This window comes from Caretta caretta, chromosome 5, assembly GCF_965140235.1.
Source record: "Caretta caretta isolate rCarCar2 chromosome 5, rCarCar1.hap1, whole genome shotgun sequence".
Lineage (NCBI taxonomy): Eukaryota > Metazoa > Chordata > Testudines > Cheloniidae > Caretta > Caretta caretta.
The window spans coordinates 72,570,637-72,589,382 of NC_134210.1; the positions used below are offsets into that span (position 1 = coordinate 72,570,637).

Genomic DNA, 18,746 nt, shown 5'->3' on the forward strand with positions numbered 1-18,746 from the left:
ATTGAACATATTGACACCCACCCCCCCAATAGGTCACCAGCAGGACTGGAACCTCTAGATCCACAGCACAGACCTCTGCCACTTGAACTGAAGGAGTAACTGGTAACAGTAGTACACTATTATCCTCTCTGTGAACTAGCCACCAGAGGGGGATTAGATGCACACTTTTCTAATGAGTTTTGCAGCTGTTTTGCTGACAGCAGAGGAATGGTAAATCCTGGGTGTAATTTCTTGGTTTTGGAGGAGAGTGTTCTCAAATGGTAATAGAGCTTTTTGCACCACCACCACCCCTTTCTCCTTTCCACCTCACTGGCTCCTGTCTCTGTCCCACTCTGCTCCTCTTCCTCCTCTTCTCATTTGTTCTTACCCTTTCCCCTAACTGTGTAAAACTTCAGAGCCGATAAGTCCACTCAGTCCTACTTCTTGTTCAGCCAATTACTACAGCAAACAAGTTTGTTTACATTTACGGGAGCTAATGCTGCCCTCTTCTTATTTACAATGTCACCAGAAAGTGAGAACAGGCATTTGTATGGCACTTCTGTAGCGGCATTGCAAGGTATTTACGTGCCAGATATACTAAACATTTGTATGTCCCCTCATGCTTTGGCCACTATTCCAGAGGACATGCTCCCATGCTGATGACGCTCGTTAAAACATAATGCGCTAATTAAATTTGTGACTGAACTCCTTGAGGGAGAATTGTATGTCCCCTACTCTGTTTTACCCACATTCTGCCATATATTTCATGTTATAACAGTCTCAGATGATGACTCAGCACATGTTGTTCATTTTAAGAACGCTTTCACTACAGATTTGACAAAACACAAAGAAGGTACCAATGTGAGATCTCTAAAGATAGCAACAGGATTTGACCCAAGGTTTAAGAATCTGAAGTGCCTTCCAAAATCTGAGAGGGAGGAGGTGTGGAGCATGCTTTCAGAAGCCTTTCAGAAATCTTAAAAGAGCAACACTCCGATGCGGAAACTACAGGACCCGAACCACCAAAAAAGAAAATCAACCTTCTGTTGGTGGCATCTGACTCCAATAATGAAAATGAACATGCGTTGGTCCACGCTGCTTTGGATTGTTATTGAGCAGAACCTGGCACCAGCATGGACGCCTGTTTCCTGGAATGGTGGTTGAAGCATCAAGGGACATATGAATCTTCAGCTTATCTGGCACGTAAATATCTTGTGATGCTGGCTACAACAGTGCCATGGGAATGCCTGTTCTCACTTTCAGGTGACATTGTAAACAAGAAGCAGGCAGCATTATCTCCTGCAAATGTAAACAAACTTGTTTGTCTGAGCAATTGGCTGAACAAGAAGTAGGACTGAGTGGACTTGCAGGTCCTAAAATTTTACATTGTTTTATTTTTGAATGCTGGTTGTTTTTTTTGTTTGTTTTTTTACATAATTCTACATTTGTAAGTTCAACTTTCATGAAAAGGAGATTGCACTACAGTATTTGTATTAGGTGAATTGAAAAATACTATTTTGGGTTTTTACAGTGCAAATACTTGTAATCAAAGATAAATATAAAGTGAGCACTTTACATTTTGTATTCTGTGTTGTAATTGAAATCAATATATTTGAAAATGTAGAAAACATCCAGAAATATTTAAATAACTGGTATGGTATTATTAACAGTGTGATTAATTGCGCAATTAATTGCTATTAATTTTTTTATAGCTTGACAGCCCTAATTGTACAAAATTTTAATATAGGCAAAATGGTATATTTTCCCCTATCCTCCTTCTCAGAAATGGCTGAACCATTTGATATGAAACTTTCTAAAAAAATTTAATCTGAGGCTGACACTTGGTTTGGTAAATTTCAGCCTGAATGGTTAACCATTTAGTAAAGTTATGATAAACTGAAAACAGTGTCTTGTAATGGAAAGTGTTTTGCAACCTCAGCAGTAGGTGATACCTCCAGCGCTGCCTAAAATATGTTCTTAATCGAGACCGTGTCTCAGAAATTGACATTAGTGTGCATGTGGTATTATTGTTTTTTTAATTATCCTGCTGCTGCTATTGTCTCTCCATTTTGGAGCAGGAAAACTAAAATACTGTACTCCTAACATTGGCTTCAATTATATTATTTATGTAGGGGGGTTGCAGGCTATTGCAGAACTGTTGCAAGTGGATTGTGAAATGTATGGGCTTACAAACGACCACTACAGTGTTACATTAAGACGGTATGCTGGAATGGCTCTAACAAATTTGACTTTTGGAGATGTGGCAAACAAGGTAGGTTTTTAAATTAATTTGCATCTAATTTTAATTTTATAATAGTTTTATTAGAGAGTTGAGTTTAAATTTTAGTTCTTAGAAGAGTGAGAGGGAGAATCTCTCGGGGTAGCATACTGAAGCTGGGCAGAGAGCAGAATTTTCCAAACAACTCTGCCATTGTACTTTACTTCTAACATACAACAAGGACTGTAAATTACATTATAAGCATAATAGCTCCTCTCTTATTAAATCAGGTTAAGTTCAGTTTGTCACTCAAGCAGAGATTAATCCTCTTTGTTTTATTTTTGTATGAAGAACACAGTTTATCTTCCCCAAGTTTACAACACATAATCTACTGAGAAAGATTGAATTTTCTGTGGATTTTTTATTAAAGCTGTAACTGTTTGAGTTAAAATTAAGAAATGGTAACTTTATAAAATTTTCAGTCTGATCACTTTTTGCAACCCTTTTGCTAACAAATGGCTGATTTCTTATACTTCACACTTTTCATATAGTAAAAATGCATTGTAACTATTTTTTGGGATACATTTAGGAAATTAGGCTGTAATTAAGCAAAGTTATTAGCAAGTATTTTCTGTTTCCCAGTATATTCATAATTTCCCCTTACTCAAAATATCCACCATTTTGTCTAATTTGCAATGGGATAGAGGCAGCTGAATCTGGTTGAAGCTACACAACTGTGATACTTCAAGGAGTGCCCAGGACTGTGAGTTGCCTTACTAGCCCTGTCTCCAGTGAGAGAGAGACTTGGTGGTGCTCAACTGGGAATCAGTTCCCTGACACCTCCAGTCTGTTAGCAACCCAAACAGTCTCCTCTGTGCAGTGCTAGCCCTTACTTTGCTTTGTAGGTTAACAATCGGTGCATCCCAGCCCCTTTGGAAGTGTTCCCCTGTGACATCCAGCCCTTGTAACTGACTACTCACAGAAATACCAGGTTTTCTATTCCCAAGGGGATAGTGTACACACCAACCTGTCTCATTCAAGTGAGGATCAGTGCCTATATAACATCACAGCATTGAGATATATTTATAGTGAAACAATCACAAATTTCAGGGGGTAGCCGTGTTAGTCTGTATCCATACAAACAGCAAGGCGTTCGGTGGCACCTTAAAGACTAATGGATTTATTTGGGCATAAGCTTTCATGGGTAAAAAACCACTTCTTCAGATGCATGGAGTGAAAATTACAGATGCAGGCATTATATAATGATACATGAAGAGAAGGGACTTACCTCACAAGTTGAGAACCAGTGTTGACAGGGCCAATTTGGTCAGGGTGGATGTAGTCCACTCCCAATAATAGATGAGGTGTCAATTCCAGGGGAGGCAAAGCTGCTTTTGTAATGAGCCAGCCACTCCCAGTCCTTATTCAAGCATAGCTACTTTTAAATCTGTTATAGAATGTCCAGGAAAGATTGAAGTGTTCTTCTACTGGCTTTTGTATGTTAAATCACAAATTTGTTATCAAGGGTTAAGATTTAAGAGATAGTGGGTAAGGATAATGGAAACAGAAAGGTTTCATATAAAAACAAAATCAGTACATGCTTTCTAGAGACTAGACTTAACTTTAACAGACTAACTGTCTAAAAGCAGTTTATTCTCCCCTAAATGTCCTTGACAGTACTCCTAACTGGGGCAGTTTCGGATCCCATTTTCATGAATGTAATCACACTGCCCTATTACTTGATCAGATACAGAATAAAGAGATGTCCTTTTACCTTCTCCTTGTATCCCCCCAAATCTATTTTTGGTCCCCGGAGACAGGATGGACCCCTCAGGGTTTTTCCCTGGTGTGCTGACTTCTTGTTGACTTCACATCCTCATGTTGACTTCCCTATGCCCTGGTCTACATTAGGACTTTAGGTCGAATTTAGCAGCATTAAATCGATGTAAACCTGCACCCGTCCTGCACCTGCACACGATGAAGCCCTTTATTTCGACTTAAAGGGCTCTTAAAATCGATTTCCTTACTCCACCCCGACAAGTGGATTAGCGCTTAAATCGGCCTTGCCGGCTCGAATTTGGGGTACTGTGGACACAATTTGACGGTATTGGCCTCCGGGAGCTATCCCAGAGTGTTCCATTGTGACCGCTCTGGACAGCACTCTCAACTCAGATGCACTGGCCAGGTAGACAGGAAAAGAACCGCGAACTTTTGAATCTCATTTCCTGTTTGGCCAGCGTGGCAAGCTGCAGGTGACCATGCAGAGCTCATCAGCACAGGTGACCATGATGGAGTCCCAGAATTGCAAAAGAGCCCCAGCATGGACCGAACGGGAGGTACGGGATCTGATCGCTGTTTGGGGAGAGGAATCCGTGCTATCAGAACTCCGTTACAGTTTTCGAAATGCCAAAACCTTTGTCAAAATCTCCCAGGGCATGAAGGACAGAGGCCATAACAGGGACCCGAAGCAGTGCCGCGTGAAACTGAAGGAGCTGAGGCAAGCCCACCAGAAAACCAGAGAGGCGAACGGCCGCTCCGTGTCAGAGCCCCAAACATGCCGCTTCTATGATGAGCTGCATGCCATTTTAGGGGGTTCAGCCACCACTACCCCAGCCGTGTTGTTTGACTCCTTCAATGGAGATGGAGGCAATACGGAAGCAGGTTTTGGGAATGAAGAAGATGATGATGATGATGATGAGGTTGTAGATAGCTCACAGCAAGCAAGCGGAGAAACCGGTTTTCCCGACAGCCAGGAACTGTTTCTCACCCTGGACCTGGAGCCAGTACCCCCCGAACCCACCCAAGACTGCCTCCTGGACCCAGCAGGCGGAGAAGGGACCTCTGGTGAGTGTACCTTTTAAAATACTACACATGGTTTAAAAGCAAGCATGTGAAAGGATTACTTGCCCTGACATTCGCGGCTCTCCTGGGTGTACTCCCAAAGCCTTTGCAAAAGGTTTCTGGGGAGGGCAGCCTTATTGCATCCTTCATGGTAGGACACTTTACCACTCCAGGCCAGTAACACGTACTCGGGAATCATTGTAGAACAAAGCATTGCAGTGTATGTTTGCTGGCATTCAAACAACATCCGTTTTTTATCTCTCTGTGTTATCCTCAGGAGAGTGAGATATAATTCATGGTCACCTGGTTGAAATAGAGTGCTTTTCTTCAGGGGTCACTCAGAGGAGCCCATTCCTGCTGGGCTGTTTGCCTGTGGCTAAACAGAAATGTTCCCCGCTGTTAGCCACGGGGAGGGGGTAGCCACGCAGTGGGGGGAGGCAAAATGCGACCTTGTATTGAAAGCACATGTGCTATGTATGTAATGTTAACAGCAAGGTTTACCCTGAAAGAGTGTAGCCACTGTTTCATAAAATGTGTCTTTTTAAATACCGCTGTCCCTTTTTTTTTCTCCACCAGCTGCATGTGTTTCAATGATCACAGGATCTTCTCCTTCCCAGAGGCTAGTGAAGCTTAGAAAGAAAAAAAAACGCACTCGCAATGAAATGTTCTCCGACCTCATGCTGTCCTCCCACACTGACAGAGCACAGACGAATGCGTGGAGGCAAATAATGTCAGAGTGCAGGAAAGCACAAAATGACCGGGAAGAGAGTAAGTGGCGGGCTGAAGAAAGGGCTGAAGCTCTACTGTGGCAGCAGCGTGATGAGAGGAGGTAGGATTCAATGCTGAGGCTGCTGGAGGACCAAACCAGTGTATGGTTGAGCTGCAGCAAAGGCAGCTGGAGCACAGACTGCCACTGCAGCCCTTCTGTAACCAACCGCCCTCCTCCCCAAGTTCCATAGCCTCCACACCCAGACGCCCAAGAACGCGGTGGGGGGGCCTCCGGCCAACCAGCCACTCCACCACAGAGGATTGCCCAAAAAAAAGAAGGCTGTCATTCAATAAATTTTAAAGTTGTAAACTTTTAAAGTGCTGTGCTTAAAGTGCTGTGTGGCATTTTCCTTCCCTCCTCCACCACCCCTCCTGGGCTACCTTGGTAGTCATCCCCCTATTTGTGTGATGAATGAATAAAGAATGCATGAATGTGAAGCAACAATGACTTTATTGCCTCTGCAAGCGGTGATTGAAGGGAGGAGGGGCGGGTGGTTAGCTTACAGAGAAGTAGAGTGAACCAAGGGGCAGGGGGTTTCATCAAGGAGAAACAAACAGAACTTTCACACCGTAGCCTGGCCAGTCATGAAACTGGTTTTCAAAGCTTCTCTGATGCGTACCGCGCCCTCCTGTGCTCTTCTAACCGCCCTGGTGTCTGGCTGCGCATAATCAGCAGCCAGGCGATTTGCCTCAACCTCTCACCCCGCCATAAACGTCTCCCCCCTTACTCTCACAGATATTGTGGAGCACACAGCAAGCAGTAATAACAGTGGGAATATTGGTTTCGCTGAGGTCTAAGCGAGTCAGTAAACTGCGCCAGCGCGCCTTTAAACATCCAAATGCACATTCTACCACCATTCTGCACTTGCTCAGCCTGTAGTTGAACAGCTCCTGACTACTGTCCAGGCTGCCTGTGTACGGCTTCATGAGCCATGGCATTAAGGGGTAGGCTGGGTCCCCAAGGATACATAGAGGCATTTCAACATCCCCAACAGTTATTTTCTGGTCTGGGAATAAAGTCCCTTCCTGCAGCTTTTGAAACAGACCAGAGTTCCTGAAGATGCGAGCGTCATGTAACTTTCCCGGCCATCCCACGTTGATGTTGGTGAAACGTCCCTGGTGATCCACCAGAGCTTGCAGCACTATCGAAAAGTACCCCTTGCGGTTTATGTACTCGGCGGCTTGGTGCTCCGGTGCCAAGATAGGGATATGGATTCCGTCTATGGCCCCACCACAGTTAGGGAATCCCATTGCAGTAAAGCCATCCACTATGACCTGCACATTTCCCAGGGTCACTACCCTTGATATCAGCAGATCTTTGATTGCGTGGGCTACTTGCATCACAGCAGCCCCAACAGTAGATTTGCCCACTCCAAATTGATTCCCAACTGACCGGTAGCTGTCTGGTGTTGCAAGCTTCCACAGGGCTATCGCCACTCGCTTCTCAACTGTGAGGGCTGCTCTCATCTTGGTATTCATGCGCCTCAGGGCAGGGGAAAGCAAGTCACAAAGTTCCATGAAAGTGCCCTTACGCATGCGAAAGTTTTGCAGCCACTGGGAATCGTCCCAGACCTGCAACACTATGCGGTCCCACCAGTCTGTGCTTGTTTCCCGAGCCCAGAATCCGTGTTCCACAGCATGAACCTGCCCATTAGCACCATGATGCATGCATTGGCAGGGCCCATGCTTTCAGAGAAATCTGTGTCCATGTCCTGATCACTCAAGTGACCGCGCTGACGTCGCCTCCTTGCCCGGTATCGCTTTGCCCGGTTCTGGTGCTGCATATACTGCTGGATAATGCGTGTGGTGTTTAATGTGCTCCTAATTGCCAAAGAGAGCTGAGCGGCGTCCATGCTTGCCTTGGTATGGCGTCCGCACAGAAAAAAGGCGCGGAACGATTGTCTGCCGTTGCTCTGACGGAGGGAGGGACGACTGACGACACGGCTTACAGGGTTGGCTTCAGGGAGCTAAAATCAACAAAGGGGGTGTCTTTACATCAAGGAGTATTTCAGGCAGGACTTCACAGAGGGTTCCAATAAGAAATGGTGCACCTAAGTTATTGTTCTTATTGGAACGAGGAGGTTAGCCTGGCCTCTGATTGATACATGGCTAGATTTACCTCGCTGCACCTTCTCTGTGAGTGACTGCAGTGTGACCCAGAGGAATGAGTCCCCTAGACAGGGGAGTAGGCAAATGAGTACAAAACAAATCTGGTCTATTTCTTGTTTTGATCCACTCCATTGATCTTTTACATCTTTGGCTGGCAGCAGACGGTGCAGAAGGACTGCATGCCATCCACATCTCATGGCTGCTCGGCAGAAGATGGTACAGTACGACTGCATGCCATCCTCATCTCTTGCCTGCCCGGCAGAAGATGGTACAGTACGACTGCTAGCCATCCTCATCTCTTGCCTGCCCGGCAGAAGATGGTACAGTACGACTGCTAGCAATCCGTATCGCCTGCCTGCTCACCATAAGACGGTTCAATAGGACTGACTGCAGGACTAAAGAGAATGACCTGGTCAAGTCATAGAATCATAGAATCATAGAATATAAGGGTTGGAAGGGACCCCAGAAGGTCATCTAGTCCAATCCCCTGCTCGAAGCAGGACCAATTCCCAGTTAAATCATCCCAGCCAGGGCTTTGTCAAGCCTGACCTTAAAAACCTCAAAGGAAGGAGATTCTACCACCTCCCTAGGTAACGCATTCCAGTGTTTCACCACCCTCTTAGTGAAAAAGTTTTTCCTAATATCCAATCTAAACCTCCCCCACTGCAGCTTGAGACCATTACTCCTCGTTCTGTCATCTGATACCATTGAGAACAGTCTAGAGCCATCCTCTTTGGAACCCCCTTTCAGGTAGTTGAAAGCAGCTATCAAATCCCCCCTCATTTTTCTCTTCTGCAGGCTAAACAATCCCAGCTCCCTCAGCCTCTCCTCATAACTCATGTGTTCCAGACCCCTAATCATTTTTGTTGCCCTTCGCTGGACTCTCTCCAATTTATCCACATCCTTCTTGAAGTGTGGGGCCCAAAACTGGACACAGTACTCCAGATGAGGCCTCACTAATGTCGAATAGAGGGGAACGATCACGTCCCTCGATCTGCTCGCTATGCCCCTACTTATACATCCCAAAATGCCATTGGCCTTCTTGGCAACAAGGGCACACTGCTGACTCATATCCAGCTTCTCGTCCACTGTCACCCCTAGGTCCTTTTCCGCAGAACTGCTGCCTAGCCATTCGGTCCCTAGTCTGTAGCTGTGCATTGGGTTCTTCCGTCCTAAGTGCAGGACCCTGCACTTGTCCTTACTGAACCTCATCAGATTTCTTTTGGCCCAATCCTCCAATTTGTCTAGGTCCTTCTGTATCCTATCCCTCCCCTCCAGCGTATCTACCACTCCTCCCAGTTTAGTATCATCCGCAAATTTGCTGAGAGTGCAATCCACACCATCCTCCAGATCATTTATGAAGATATTGAACAAAACCGGCCCCAGGACCGACCCTTGGGGCACTCCACTTGATACCGGCTGCCAACTAGACATGGAGCCATTGATAACTACCCGTTGAGCCCGACAATCTAGCCAGCTTTCTACCCACCTTGTAGTGCATTCATCCAGCCCATACTTCCTTAACTTGCTGACAAGAATACTGTGGGAGACCGTGTCAAAAGCTTTGCTAAAGTCAAGAAACAAAGTCACTCCAAATTTAGTCCCTGCGCCCATGTCTGTCCAGGCGCTCCCAGCCGATGTGGCCAGGAGCACCTCGGACATGACGATGACGGCTACCAGTCGTACTGTACCGTCTGCTGCCACAAGGCAAGGGGTTGCTGCTACTGTGTAGCAATGCCGTACCGCGTCTGCCAGCACCCAGGAGACATAGGGTGACGGTTACCTGAGCGGGCTCCATGCTTGCCGTGGTATGGCGTCTGCACAGGTAACTCAGGAAAAAAGGTGCAAAACGATTGTCTGCCCTTGCTTTCACGGAGGGAGGGAGGGAACGGGGGCCTGACGATATGTACCCAGAACCACCCGCGACAATGTTTTAGCCCCATCAGGCATTGGGATCTCAACCCAGAATTCCAATGGGCAGCGGAGACTGTGGGATAGCTACCACAGTGCAATGCTCCGGAAGTCGACTCTAGCCTCGGTACTGTGGAAGCACTCCGCCGAGTTAATGCACTTAATGCACTTAGAGCATTTTCTGTGGGGACACACTCACTCGAATATATAAAACCGATTTCTAAAAAACCGACTTCTATAAATTCGACCTTATTCCGTAGTGTAGACATACCCTATGTGAACAGGGCTTCCCTTGCATTGGCTTACAATGCTTAATTTACATGTGAACCGAAGCAGACAAGTGAATATACATCCTTTGTCTGGAAGAAACCTGTTTGTCAATCCTGCCTTGATTCAGAGTTTAGGAACGTATTTTCATTATGCATATATAACTTTTTACATAGTATCTGTACATACATTTCATTGCAATATTAATGATCAGTATGATCCTGGCTTCCATTTTACTCGTACATGACATCATTTGTGGGTAAATACCATTAAAGCAGTATGCTGAGTTTGTCAGGCCTGGTAGGCGTTACTGTTACAGAACACATGCATCTGACGAAGTGGGTATTCACCCACGAAAGCTTATGCTCCAATATGTCTGTTAGCCTATACGGTGCCACAGGACTCTTTGCCACTGTTACAGAACAGCCTTGGCCCTGAGGGGTTCTTAGGGTTACAACATGCCCTCAGTAAAGAGGGCAACTACTTTACTAGTGGGCATGTGTATTTGCTTCTGATAAAGCCTCAGGACAAATGGGTCCCTTTTTATTAAAGGCTTTGCTATCCTACCTGTCAAATTTAAAATCTGTCTTACTGAAATGTGTAAAACAAACAAACAAAAACAAAACTAAACCATGAAAATGTGCCTTGCTGTGTTAAGCCAGATTGTGTTTTAATTATAACAGCTTTTATATTACCTATAATATTTTTAAGAATATTTTTCATTATGTGAATTAAATAAACCATTAAACAAAAAGAAAAATAATTGGAAAATCTCCTTAGATTGTGAGCTTCTTGAAGGATGGAAAATCATTCTTAAGTGTTTGAAAAGTATGTAGAACGTAGGGAGTGCTAATTCAAATAAATAATGAAAAAGAAAAAATGGAAATCTATCATGTGACTCACTTTCAAGTGATACAAACCCTTATTAATTTCTAGCCTCAGAATTTTGCAAGATATTATATTGGACTTTAAAATAACTTCATTTTGATAACCATCTTGCGGTTTTCCTCTTGCTTCATATTCGACATGGTTGCTAGTGGGACCTATTTCAAGAAGAGATAGAACTATACACAAATGCTTTATATAATCTGAAAGCTTTCAATCCCAGTTTTCAAATAGAATAATGTATTAATCCCTAACACAAGTGAAGTGGTTTATGAAATGTTCGCTATTAAAATCATTTGAACAGTAAATGCAGTAATTTCAGTGTTACTGATCTTACAGCATAGACCCAGATGCTGAGTGTTGTAATGCAAGAGTTATCCAGCCAAGGAATAGTGAAGTTCTGAACTGAATTATATTTTTGTTTGTGGAAATGAAGATTATTTTATTTATTAATATTTGAGTCATTTATAAAACGACATTACATTGTCTTGGCACGTGTAGATATGTATCTTATTACCAAATTATATTGTACATAAACCATATACTGTATTGTTATAAATCATTACCTTTTCCCATAGGGATGGGGGGAGGGCACTAAGTGTTTTCCAGGGGAAAGACTCTCAGGAGGATAGGAAGAAAAGGAAAGCTGGAGGTGGGATGTAATTCAATTATTAATCCCTGTGTATATCATTCTTGACTATCCTGTAAGTATAGGATTTCCATGTTTATATGAAAACATCTAAATTATTACAGTATTGAGATTGTATTGTTTTCCTGTGCAAGGTATATTATTATTTTTATTCTTGTTTCTGTTTTAAGAAATGTATATTGTTCTCCTGCTTCTTGGCATATTAGATTAATTTCTGATGCAAGTTGCATAATTTTTAGTTACTAGTTTTAAAAAGACATTTTTTCCCCTCAGACAGGTCAAGATGATCTGCTTCAAAATATTATTTGCTGCAGGAGATGGGGGAGGGAGGAAGTATAATCAGGAGAAAACATACCTATAGGTAGAATTTAAATAGACAATGGGTAATGATACATTGCCAGATCGAGGCAGTAAATAAAATATCCAGTATTTTTTGGGAACACTCTGTGAATGCCTTCAGGACTAGTAAACTCTTCCAGGTCTCATCTGAGACCTGTTATCAGGGAGGGAGAACTTGGATCCATGATTAGGATAGCTCTGCCATTTGCAGATCTCCCCAGAATAGAAGCTGACAGTATAGTGCTTTACAAAACTTTTTAGTGGTTTATGATGTGGATCAAATGTCTACTGCTGGAACACTGAGATAATTAAGCTGTTTTGGAACCCAGATCGACACAGGTGAATAGTTTAATATATTAAGCCTCTGCACCATCAAGTTGCCTAATCTTTCTTTTAATAGACTCTCTTTTTCTTTTTTCTTTCTTTTTTTTTGGTAACAGGCTACATTGTGTTCTATGAAGGGCTGCATGAGAGCGCTTGTTGCCCAATTAAAATCTGAAAGTGAAGACTTGCAGCAGGTAATTTTTCATTGAGAAGAAGAAGTTGCCCCACCTTTGATCCTTTCATTGTGACCTGCTATATCTTCCATCATATTATATTGAACTCTTCATCCCTGCTCTGATTTCCGTCTTACATTTCCTCCCAATCCTCCTCAATGGTCTCTACATTTCCTCCTTTCATGCTTTATTTCATTAAGGTTTCTTATGCCCTGTCCACCAAGAGCCCTCTCTCTTTCCCTTCAAAAACACTTTTCTTTCTATCCTCAGTTGTTGTTCTGTGTTTTGTTTAGTTGTCTTGTCTGTGTTAAATTAGATGCTCTTTGGTTCAGGGATGTGTGTCTGTCTTCTATAAAGTGCTATGTACATCTTTGTTACAATATAAAAGCCTCATAATCATGGACTAAATTCTGGTTTCTGGCAAAACTGCATGCAGTACAAGTGATATAAAGGTCACCTTTATGCTTCTGATCTTGGGGCCATTGAATAGAAGTCTGATTTCCTGGGATAAGTTAGAGCTGCCTAAGTGCTTGTTTAGCTGGCTGCTAAGGAACTGAAATTGCAGCTGGGGATCAGTGCAATATAGGGGACAGCATGGTCAGGTCTCCTGTCCTCTTAGACTTCCCCTATGCCAACAGCAAGTGAATGGTGGTATAGAGGCCTCCACTCCAAAGAATAAATCCCCCTTGCACTGGACTGGGTGATTCTCCGAGCATCAGATATGCAGGCTCTGTGGCCAGAACCAGCTACCAATTTGTTATGAAGTCGCCATGCTGCACCAAAGTATCTAGCCTAATGTTTTTTACCAGATAAAGAAACAAATTTAGTTAATACAAGTTTTTTAAATAACTCTTTTAAAGCAAGTGGTACAAGTGATCCTGGGCATTAGACCAGTAAGCCTTATTTCGGTACCATGAAAACTGTTGGATAATTAAAAATAGAATTATAAACCACCTAGATGAAATATGATAGGAACAAATGAGCATGACCTTTAGAAGGAAAAATTCTATTTATCTGCTGTTTTGTTGATACACTTGAAGAATTATAAGGAGAAAGAAGTTCTGGTAGATAGAATTAATTTAGACTGTTAAGAAACCTTTGACAAAGTTCCTTACAAGCTATTACTATTAAAGAAACTAAGTAATTGTAGATGAGAAAGTGGCTGAGACAATAAAGGGTAACAATAAAGGGTAAGATGTCCCCTGATTTTATTTTAGGACAGGGGATCAGATGCCAATGTCTGCAGATAACACAGAAATATTTAGGTTAGTCAAGACTAGAGCAGACTGTGAGGATATTCAGAAGTAGCTAACAAAAGTAAGAATGGGCAGCATGATGAAATTCTGTATTGACAAATGCATTGGAAGAAATATTTTAAAATCTTCATATACTTTTAGGTTTTTAATTAACTGAAGCCATTCAGGGCAGAGGGAAAGTGCTGGACACATTGTGGGGACTTCTCAGTATACAGCAATGGTTAAAAGACCAAACAAAATTTTAGGAGATAGAAAATAATATTGAAACTATTAAAATGCCCTCACCTAATATACTAAATTTATCTTTGGTCAGCCTATGGGAGGGGATAAAATTGCAGAAATATAAGGTGACCAGAGATGGGTGAGGAAAATCCTTAGAGGTCTAGAAAGACTTCAGTAGAAAGAGAAACTGAAAAGACAGGGACTATTCAGTTTAGAAAGGAGACTGGCGAGAGGACATGAGAGAGGTATAATAAAATAATGAATGGTATAAAGAAGATAAATTAGGCACTCCTATTTACCCTAATAGAAGAACAAGAGAACAGTCAATGAAACTGAAAAATAACAAATTAAAAACTGCACATAATTACCTCTAGGATTTGTTGTCATAAAATATCACTGAGGCCAAGAACTTTGCAAGACTCAAAAATGGATGACACACATATGGATAAAAAGAACATCCTTGTGCTTCCTCCTTTTCCTTCTTACTACCTGGGCACAAGTAGGGAGGCACTGAGAACACAAGAGAGGCAGCCTCTGGCAACTGGATGGAGCAGTTACATCACAAATCCTGCTTAGCTCTTGCATTTGTGGGAAAGAGCATGCTCAGTTGCTTTGTGGGGATGGTGCATGTACAATTTAGTCACACAGGAGTTGTGAGGGGATGGACCATACTCTGTGAGAATGGTGCATGCACAGCCTGGTCAGCACTAGGAGCTGTGAAAGGTTCAAGCATGCTCAAAGAGGATGGAATCTTCAGAGATTTTAGCTGATACTCAGTAGAGACTCGTTCGAGTTTATGTGTGAACTGTGATTTTTCAAAGGTTTATAACTTGGCCACAGTCAAATGAATTTTCACATGGACAGCAAAAAGGCACATCTCTGTCACATAGGCCATCCCTAGCCAAATTTCAGGTCCCCTGCACTAAAGCATGGGGACTTTTTCCCCCGAAGAATAGTTCACCAGAATTTTTTTTAACATTGAAAAACGTTATTTTCCCTACTCTTATTCTCAATAATAGCTGTACCATTTTGGCTGAACCCACCCCAAGAATTTCAACCTGAGGCAGACACCCATCATGGAAAATTTGAGACCAAACAGTGTTTTGAAAGTTAAAAGTAACTGAAAATAGGGTCTTAAACTGGGAAATGTTGGGCAACCATAATAGGCAGTGCTACTAGCCCTGCTTACAATAAGGGATATAAATTATCATGCTTCAGGGCTTAACTATGTATTAATTGATAGGGTTAGTTTGTTCCATAATTGTCCACTATGGGGTGGTTTTGGGGTTTTTTTGGCATGTTTCTCTGAAGCATCTGGTACAAGCTGGTCTCAGAGATAGGATGCTGAACTAGATGGATTGTTGGTCTAATATTGTATGCCCATTCGTAGTTTGGGGATATTATATTAAAATGTAGTATTTTTCACTTCTAGAACTTTCCATCAGAAGACCTCAAAGAGCTGTATAAACATTAATAAATTTAGCCACACTACAGCTATATGAGGTAGAGAAATATTATCCTGTTTTTACAAATGGAGAAACTGAAGAAAAGGGAATTTAAGCATATCAGTGAGGTTACACAAGAAGGCTGTAAAGAGGCAAGAATAGAACTAAGGTCTTGAGTCCCAGTCTAATTTCTCAACCGCTAGACTATCCTTCCACACACACACACACACACACACACACACACACAGATATCAAGCTTGGTATTTGCATGTGAGCCTAAGACAGACATCAAAACAAAAGCAAACCTAAGGTACAGCCTTGGAGAAAGTGCAATTATTAATGGAATACATACTTGTTCTTGGCATCCAGAGGTTATTAATGGAGTGATGATAATCTAGTAAAGAATTAAATATATCGATACATTATTTTCCTTTTACATTTTGCAGGTTATTGCAAGTGTTTTGAGGAATTTGTCCTGGCGAGCAGATGTAAACAGTAAAAAGACTTTGCGTGAAGTTGGAAGTGTGAAAGCATTGATGGAATGTGCTTTGGAAGTTAAAAAGGTAAAGGTTTTAAAGGACTATTGTGTGATATATTTTCAAGAAACTGTATGAATGTTTCCTATTCTTTTGTAAGCAACAGAAAAAGTATTGCTACTCTTTTTGACCAAAGTGGATATCCAATATTTGGAGTATTGCGGGTTGTTTCCATTAGGAGGAAGAATTGATGATAGAGTGAGTTACTACTTTGGTGCAATCCTGATTATTTACAAAAAATGTACACAAATTTCTGTTTCCCTAAACACAGTTAGAATCAAACTGGAAGCAGTTTGTTTGCTCATGTTTCTAAGTCTCTCTCAAGCAAGCACCATTGCCCAAAAAGCTCCCTCTCTTCACTTTCTCTCAGGACCATGTTTTCAGTTCTTCTCTTGCTGTCTACTTGGAGTATTTGGCTGCTTCTCTCTGCCTGCTCTCTGGATGCTTTTGGGGACTTCTGATCACAGGCACACGCACCTCCATCAAATGATACTCAGCAAAACCCCTCCAACTGCATAGCTCAGTTTTCAACCAGCTTTGCTTGTAGTTTGTGTTTTTGGTGACGATCGTTTCAGCTATCTTATTCCAAAAAGGAGCTTAGCTGTTTCTTACATTTCTCCTGAATGAAGGGTGACTGTCGTGCCTGCTGGCTTCAACAAAGTTTCAGCCAGCCTCCATCAAAATAGTATGATATTTCTTACTTCTCAGTTAAGAAAGACAAGCTAAAATAAACATTTGCTATTCCCTTAAAATTACTACCCTGTGTGCTTTACCACTACTACTAAAATATGACATGAATACTGTAAATTTATAAGTTAATTGTAATTTAGACTTTAAATCACCAGAAGGAGATATTGTCGTGTTAAAAACATCACTGGTCAGATACAAATAATTGTTAATTTTCTGTCAGGACTACCATTACTGTTTAAAAGATAGAGGGAAGGCTAGTTTGTTGAATTTTAGATTACTTATGCTGAATTACAAATTCATCTCTGTATACTTTAGAGTAAGGATGTAAGGAGCAAATGCTGTCTAAAATAGTCTCATCCAGTGGTTCTCTGCCTTTTCCATTCCAGGACCTTGTCAAGACCCTCTCCCATTTTACAATGTGGGAAGGGCAGGGTGGTTGCGACCCCTGACATCTGTTCAGAACCATGCTGGGAGTTTTGACCCCTGGGGTTGAGAATCCATGCATATCTTGCCCTTGAAGAGAAAATCATTCAGAGCAAGCTGATGCTGATCAGAGACTTATTTGTCAAGGGAAATCTTTGTCTTCTCTGAGATCAAACAAGTGATCCAAAACTTTGCTACCATGAAAGCCGTATTGGGGAAGAGGAACTGCTGATCTTGAGTGCTCATTTCCTCACATAAAATAGTGAAATGTGTGCATTGTTGGGCTTACCTTTAATTAAGTTCACAGCTTTTACAGCCTCATAAAGTACAATTTTCATTTCTTCTGGCAATCTTCTGTGCCTTCAAAGCTTCATGATTATTTACATAGTGTCCGAATGGCTTGTGGTGGAATAGATAGGATTTTAATCATTAGTCTATGCATGTGTTTTCCTGTCATATCTCAGAAACCTTCAGTGCAAAGAACAAAAAAGCAAAGCCAATTCAACCCAGTTGTGAGAACTAACTGTAGGAAGGCTTCAAACACTTTTCTTCCCATATCTCGTGTACTGAGTTGGACAGAAAAACAGGAAGTACTCATGTAGGAATCCTTTCTACTCATGCTGGACAAATATTAAAAATTGGGCAGAAGAAGATACATTGGTAGTTTCTTCTAGTTGTATTAAGTACAGGGTCTCCTAAATTTTCAGAATGGCTATTCCCAAATATTTGCAGCCATGTCATGAATACATCAGCTGACTAGATCATTGGAGAAGGGAGTTGCTTTGACTAACTGGCAGCAACTGATTCCACAAACACAAAGTACAGTCACTGCTTCCCTACTTGCGAGGCTTGGCAGCTTTCACTATTTAGTGATTCCAAGTAAGATGACCAGCAGACTGTTTTTAGTGGTGTTGCTGTTTAATAAGTCTTCTGATTTCTCTGAAGAATTCAATGGATGTAAAGATAGTAGGGCTGTCAAGCAATTAAAAAAGTTAATTGCGATTAATGGCACTGTTGAACAATAATAGAATACCATTTATTTAAATATTTTGGACGCTTGCTACATTTTCAAATATATTGATTTCAAGTACAACACAGAATATAAAGTGTACACTGTTCACTTTATATTTATTTTTGATTACAAGTATTCACTGTAAAAAAACAAAAGAAATAGTATTTTTCAATTCACGTAATACAAGTACTGTAATGCAATCTCTTTATCATGAAAGTTGAACTTACAAATGTAGAATTATGTGCAAAAAAACTGCATTCAAAAATAAAACAAGGTAAAATTTTAGAACCTGCAAGTCCACTCAGTCCTACTTCTTGTTCAGCCAATTGCTCAGACAAATAAGTTTGTTTACATTTGCAGGAGATAATGCTGCCTGCTTCTTGTTTACAATGTCACCTGAAAGTGAGAACAGGCATTCCCATGGCACTGTTGTAGCCAGCATCACAAGATATTTACGTGCCAGATAAGCTAAAGATTCATATGTCCCTTCGTGCTTCAACCACCATTCCAGTGGACATGCGTCCATGCTGATGACGGGTTCTGCTCGAGAACAATCTAAAGCAGTGAAGACCAACACATATTCATTTTCATCCTCTGAGTCAGATGTCACCAGCAGAAGGTTGATTTTCTTTTTTGGTGGTTTGAGTCCTGTAGTTTCCGCATCGGAGTGTTGCTCTTTTAAGACTTCTGAAAGCATGC

The 18,746-nt window shown here is 41.8% G+C and overlaps 1 protein-coding gene across 8 annotated transcripts in view; it reads left to right on the forward strand.

Moving 5' to 3' along the window:
- Nucleotides 1–18,746, forward strand: part of APC (APC regulator of Wnt signaling pathway) — a 202,977-nt gene that overhangs the window by 173,996 nt on the left and 10,235 nt on the right. For all 8 annotated transcript variants that reach the window (XM_048849761.2, XM_048849763.2, XM_048849769.2 and 5 more), the window contains 3 exons: nucleotides 2,112–2,251; nucleotides 12,407–12,484; nucleotides 15,833–15,949. In XM_048849761.2, coding sequence (XP_048705718.1) covers nucleotides 2,112–2,251; nucleotides 12,407–12,484; nucleotides 15,833–15,949 — 335 coding nt within the window. The remainder of the gene's footprint in view (nucleotides 1–2,111; nucleotides 2,252–12,406; nucleotides 12,485–15,832; nucleotides 15,950–18,746) is intronic.